The following is a 6,090-nucleotide window of genomic DNA, read 5'->3' on the forward strand; positions in this document are numbered from 1 at the left end:
CATGCAGTCTGGCAGAAAATTCAACAACCACTCCTTCCCATTATCTACCAATCGATCATCAGCAGGTAAAGGGCACAAACACCGCAGAAGTTCCCAAATCTTTCGACCATGGCTTCACACAACCAACATGGAGGCATGTGCCGCGCGTAGCCAGTGCCTTGTCGGCGCTATCGCAGCCTTCCAGACCGTTATTTTTACTTTTTGTGTGGATCCGACAACCTTCAGGTACAATACCATAATGATCATTCCGCTTGAGCTACTAGACGCTCCCTCGCTGAAGGCTTTATCGTGATCAACAGTCACTAGTCGATAAGCACTCTTCAAAGTAAACTGCCCATTTTTTCAGGTTGCCAAGCAAAGAAGTCCAGCTGTTGTCTTGGTGATTTATGATTTTTCAATAACTCCGAGACGTCCATAGGTCAAAAATGAGAATTCATGTCTCAAGCACCGTACTCATTAAAGAAAATCAGCTACTCAATTAAAAGCGATAATTCCACGATAATTGCGCTCTGGTGTGATCAATGCCTACAAACGCCAATACCCGCAAAAAAAATAAATCAAGCACACGCCAAACTTGCTTTTCTAGCAAGGCTTGATTAAAAGCACGCTTATCGCAGGAAACCACATACCCTCTTTAGACTTGGGAAGTCTAGTCTTATCCCAGCTTATGCGGGTGTTGATTTGATACTTACCGAGTTCGCACCGGGATGTAAGGGTGTGTTTGGTTCTTGCCCGTAGATGCCCTGCCAATATTGGCTTGCCAATTATTTGGCATGGGATTCCACCGCCCAGGGTTGGCCAAAATTTTGGCAAGAATCTGTGAAGGAAGGAACAAGGGACTCGTTGGCAGCCAAAAATTTGGCAACAAAGCAAACACCATACAAAGGATTTGGCATGACCAATATTTTGGTAGGGTGAGTTGGGGGCATAAACCAAACAGCCCCTAAGATTTATGGCTACCGTTTAGGAGCAAGTATAATGAGTCAAATCATTATTATAAGGGTCATTATTTCCACAATAAATCATTGATATTATGGGTAAAAAAATAATTGCTATTATTTTCCGGAGTTGAAATAAAGGGTCATTATTTCCACAACAGAAAAATCAATCGTTGGGTCACGCACGCCACACACACACACACACCCTCGGCAAAGCAAAGCTAGCCGTTGCGCCTTGCGGCTTGCGCGGAGACTGGTGTCCCGGACGCGAGCCGGTCCAGTGCAGTCCACCTCAGGCTCGAGTCAAAGTCCAGCTCCGACCTTGCTAACCCGGTCACCCGAGCCCGACACCTGTCAAACCAACCAGTGTGTGCGAGCCGGCGAAGAGAGCGTTTCTCATCAAAACCCGAGCGCAGAGACCCGCACCAGTCCGGCATTCCCTTCCCATCCCCAAATTTCCCCGGCGCGCCTCCGAGTCCGACCTCGCCGGCGTCCCCGCCGCCTCCGCCGCCGGTCGCCGTCCGCCAGGTGAGCACGCTCCAGCCGTCCCCGGGCCCCCTCCGCCGCTTCGTTTTGCGCCGTCGTGTCGTAACGGTTCGCGATTCGGGTTTTAATTTTTCGCCACTTGCGCGACTGGGGTATTTGCAGGCGCGTCGATCGACCGGCGGGACTGACCGCCGCGACGAGATGTTCCACGCCGCGCGGCCGCCGAAGCCGACGGCCGTGTACGCGGAGCGCTGCTTTCCACAGTTCTGCGGCGGAAGAGTGGCCGCGCTTCCTCGACCTTCGCCGCATCCACTTCCTCCTCCTCCTCCTCTCGCCGCGGGCGGTTCCGTCGTGCGGGTGCGCGGCGAGGCGGAGGTGGCCCGTGGGCGACGCGAAGGGGGCGGTGACGGAGCGGAGCGCGAGGAGGTGGCGGTGGCGGTTGCGGTTGCGGCGGGAGGGGATGATGTCGCGGTATTCGGCGGTTTTGTCGGGGACAGCGCGGCGGGGGTTTCTGGCCTGGTGGCTCTGGAGGAGAGGGGATGCGGAGGCGGTGAACTACAGAGGAAAAGGGGTTCGGAGTTCCCCGCGCGTCCGCCGCCCAAGCGGAGGGCCGTGTCCGCCGTGCGACACTTTCCACCTGGCTGCGGGAGGGACGCGCCGCCTCTGATCGTGGGCGGCGACGACGACGGTTTGCGGGTTGGAACTGCACCTTCCCGTGGTGCTCGTCCCGCGGGCAGCAGTGCCAGAGAGGAGGGTGGCTTGCCGCTGCAAACTGCGCCTGCCAATGCTGATGTGCCTGTGCCGGAGAAGGTGACGGCTTCTGATAGTTGCGCTCCAGTGTCAGATGGGGATCATCGTGGTCCAGAGGCCGCGGAGGTGAAATCTTCGGATGGCACAGAAATAGGTGCTGATTTGGTGGTGAAAGACAGGGGAAGGACACGGCCAATCTCGCGATTGCTAGCGAAGCGGAGGATGATATCTGCCAACCGCCGCTTCCCTCCAGGCTGCGGGAGGGACGTGGTGGTGCTTCCACTTGCTAGCAGAGGAGGTGATGAGGTCGGTTTGCAGTTTGATGCCCTGCCTCCTGGTGGTGGTTTGGGTGCAATGGAGGACGGCCGGTGTTCCAATGTGTGTGCCACTGCCATGGGCACTACAGAAGCGGTCAGCGAGAATGCTTTGGATGCAACACTAAATGTACAGGAACTGGAGGAGGGTGAGATTCCTCCGGAGCCTGATCATGTCCTCCAAGAGCTTCCAGTTACTCACAGCAATATCATGATTGAGCTTACGGCTGATGGACTTGATGAAAAGATCTCAGTGAACATGCTGCAACGCAAGGGGGAGAGTGTATCATGGGAAGTTGCTGAAGATCTCAAGGTGATGAACAAATGCGAAGGCAGTTCACCCAAGGCTGCCAGTAAACCTTTTGCTGAAGATCTTGGGGATACTACAGAAGCAGTCGGCAAGAATGCTTCGGATGTAATAGTAGAGGTACAGGAATTGGAGGAAGGTGAGATTCGTACGGAGCCTGGCCATGTCCTCCAAGAGAACCCGGTTACTCACAACAATAGCCTACATGAGCTTACAGCTGGTACCCTTGAGTGTGTTGTGCCGTCAATGGTTCATGCGGAACCTTCTGTGAGGCATTTTTCTACTGAGAAGATCCCTGTGAACATGCTGGAGCACAAGGGGGAGAGTGTATCATGGGAAGTTGCTGAAGATCTCAAGGTGATGAACAAATGCGAAGGCAATTCACCCAAGTCTGCATGTAAAACTCCTCCTGAAGATCCCCTGAAAGAATATCTTGAGGATAAGAAAGTGTCTGAAAGTTGTAGCATGAAAAGTGCACCTCTTGATGTGGAAGCAGGGGTACATGGCGACGGTATCATGAGACGTATGGTAGCATTCACAGCTAGAAAACCTTCTCCTGAAGAAGGCAATTCACCCAAGGCTGCTAGTAAACCTTCTCCTGAAGATCCTCTGAAAGAATATCTTGGGGATAAGAAAGTGTCTGAAAGTTGTAGCCTGAAAAGGGCATCTCTTGATGTGGCAGCAGGGGTACATGGCGACGGTATCATGAGACGTACGGTATCATTCACAGCTAGAAAAACATTTCGGTTACCTGTTGAAGCAAATCATAAGTCCGCACTGGTAAATCTGGATAGACCGTGTTCTATGGGCAAGGAGAAGGAGTCCGTTGTCACTATGAGCGAATCCTTTGCTCCCAGGAAGAAGTTAAAGATAAAAGGTCCAGCTCAAAGTAAATATCTTGCCAAGGAAAAATTGAAGCATGAAGAGGCTTCCCACTTGGAAGATGATGAAGTTTTGAATGCAATACCTGTTGAAGCAAATCATAAGTCCGCGCTGGTTAATCTGGATAGACCATGTTCTATGGGCAAGGAGAAGGAGTCTGTTGTCACTATGAGCGAATCCTTTGCTCCCAGGAAGAAGTTAAAGATAAAAGGTTCAGCTCAAAGTAAATATCTTCCCATGAATACCATTTCTAGCAAGGAAAAATTGAAGCATGAAGAGGCTTCCCACTTGGAAGATGATGAAGTTTTGAATGCAATAGCTGTTCATGAAGGAAAGCTTGAGATGTACCTCAATGATCCCTCATGGCGTCACATGCAACATGGTGGTCAGACCGCTGATGCTCGGAGCAAAGTCAGGATGATTTGCAGAAGGTTTCAGTTTATATGCAGGACTCTCGTTCAAGCTGTGGAACAAGGTTCGCTGAAGAGCCGTAGAGTTGATCTTGCCGCTGATAAACTAATCAGAAAATTACCAGGCTTTACCAAACAGGGGCCTATTGTAGGTAAAGTTCCTGGTGTTGAAATTGGTGATGAATTTTTATACAGAGTAGAGTTGGCCATTGTTGGTCTTCACCGCCCGTACCAAGGAGGCATTGACACCACAAAGGATATTAATGGTATGCTTATTGCCATAAGCATTGTTGCGTCTGGAGGTTACCCTGACGACTTGTCGAGCTCAGGTGAAATAATATACACTGGCTCTGGAGGAAAGCCTGCTGGCAAAAAGGAGAATGAGGATCAAAAGCTTGTGCGCGGGAACCTTGCCCTGAAGAATTGTATCAAAACAAAGACGCCTGTCCGAGTAATTCATGGTTTTAAAGGTCCAAATAGAGAGGAAGGTAGTCATTCAAAGGCCAAAGAAGTCTCAATATTTACTTATGATGGGCTCTATCATGTGGTGCAGTGCTGGCAAGAAGGTCTAGCAGGTTCAAGGGTCTTCAAATACAGGTTGCAAAGGATTTCTGGACAACCAGAGTTACCTCTGCATGTTGCTAAAGTGTTGAGAAAGTCTGTAGCGCGTCCTGGCCTGTGCATAGCAGATATATCGCAAGGGAAGGAGAAGATCCCCATATGTGTGGTCAATAATATTGATGCTGCACGTCCAGCATCATTTAAATACATTACTAGAATAAAAGGCTCATCCTTAACTGCAAAAAGAAGTCATCAGGGTTGTGACTGCACCAATGGCTGCTCAGATTCTGCTAGCTGTGCTTGTGTTTTGAAGAATGGAGGAGAATTCCCATTTAACTTCAATGGTGCAGTTGTCCATGCAAAGCCCCTCATATATGAGTGTGGTCCATCCTGTAGGTGCCCTCCTTCATGCCATAGCAGGGTCAGCCAGCATGGTATGAAAATACCACTGGAAGTATTCAGAACAACCAAGACAGGTTGGGGCGTAAGATCCCTAAGGTCCATCTCTGCTGGCAGCTTTATATGTGAGTATGTTGGCGAGCTGTTGCATAGCGACGAAGCTAACCAGAGAATGAATGACGAATACTTGTTCGACATAGGACATAACTATGATATCTGGAAAGGGATGCCATCAGTTGTTCCAGGTCTGAATTCTTCTGGCCCTCGCTCTGTGACCATGGACGATGATAGGGCCTTCACAATAGATGCAGCTGAGTATGGTAATATTGGAAGATTCATCAACCATAGCTGTTCACCAAACCTCTACGCACAGAATATTCTTTGGGACCATGACGACAAAAGAGTGCCGCATATCATGTTCTTTGCTGCTGAGAATATTTCACCACTTCAGGAGCTGACTTATGACTATAATTACGAAATAGATCATGTTCGTGACATGAATGGCGAAGTAAAAGTCAAATACTGCCATTGTGGTTCTCCACAGTGCCGCGACAGGCTTTATTAAAGCGTAGAAGGCTTTTTCTTTTTCTTTTTACATCGGCATGGAAGGCTGTTTTTTTTTTACAGGCATGGAAGGCTGTTAATACTAGGGCGGTTTCTTTCCAAGAAAATCCTTTGGATGTGTTGCCTCCTCTTTCAACCTTGCCATTGGCATCCTAGTAAATAATAGGAGTATGTAGATAGTGTGAAGTGTTCATATGGGCAAACACTAAAGAGGTTGTGATTCTGTTATTCTGTTGTCCACCTAGTACAGAACCTCATGATTCATACAATTTCATTGTGAATTGCCTGGAGAGGTTTCCGCAGTACAAGTACCGTGATTTCTATATTGCAGGATAGAACTATGGAGGTAATTGCGACCAAAATTGGTTTATGTGCCACAGTCATATTTTACTCTTTCACTGCTATAACTGCTTTGAGGAAGCCCATCGTGAACAATGTATAAAAAATAGGTACCTGAGTTGTAATTGCTTTTACTATAC

General features: G+C 49.1%; 1 protein-coding gene across 1 annotated transcript; it reads left to right on the forward strand.

The window, feature by feature from the left end:
* Nucleotides 1–1,218: 1,218 nt before the first annotated feature.
* LOC123114695 (uncharacterized) lies at nucleotides 1,219–5,880 on the forward strand. The gene is made up of 2 exons (XM_044536135.1): nucleotides 1,219–1,466; nucleotides 1,587–5,880. The coding sequence occupies exon 2, from the start codon at nucleotides 1,626–1,628 to the stop codon at nucleotides 5,610–5,612; it is 3,987 nt and encodes a 1,328-aa protein (XP_044392070.1). The 5' UTR covers nucleotides 1,219–1,466; nucleotides 1,587–1,625; the 3' UTR covers nucleotides 5,613–5,880.
* Nucleotides 5,881–6,090: the final 210 nt, after the last annotated feature.

This window comes from Triticum aestivum, chromosome 1B (assembly GCF_018294505.1).
Source record: "Triticum aestivum cultivar Chinese Spring chromosome 1B, IWGSC CS RefSeq v2.1, whole genome shotgun sequence".
In the NCBI taxonomy this organism is placed as follows: domain Eukaryota; kingdom Viridiplantae; phylum Streptophyta; class Magnoliopsida; order Poales; family Poaceae; genus Triticum; species Triticum aestivum.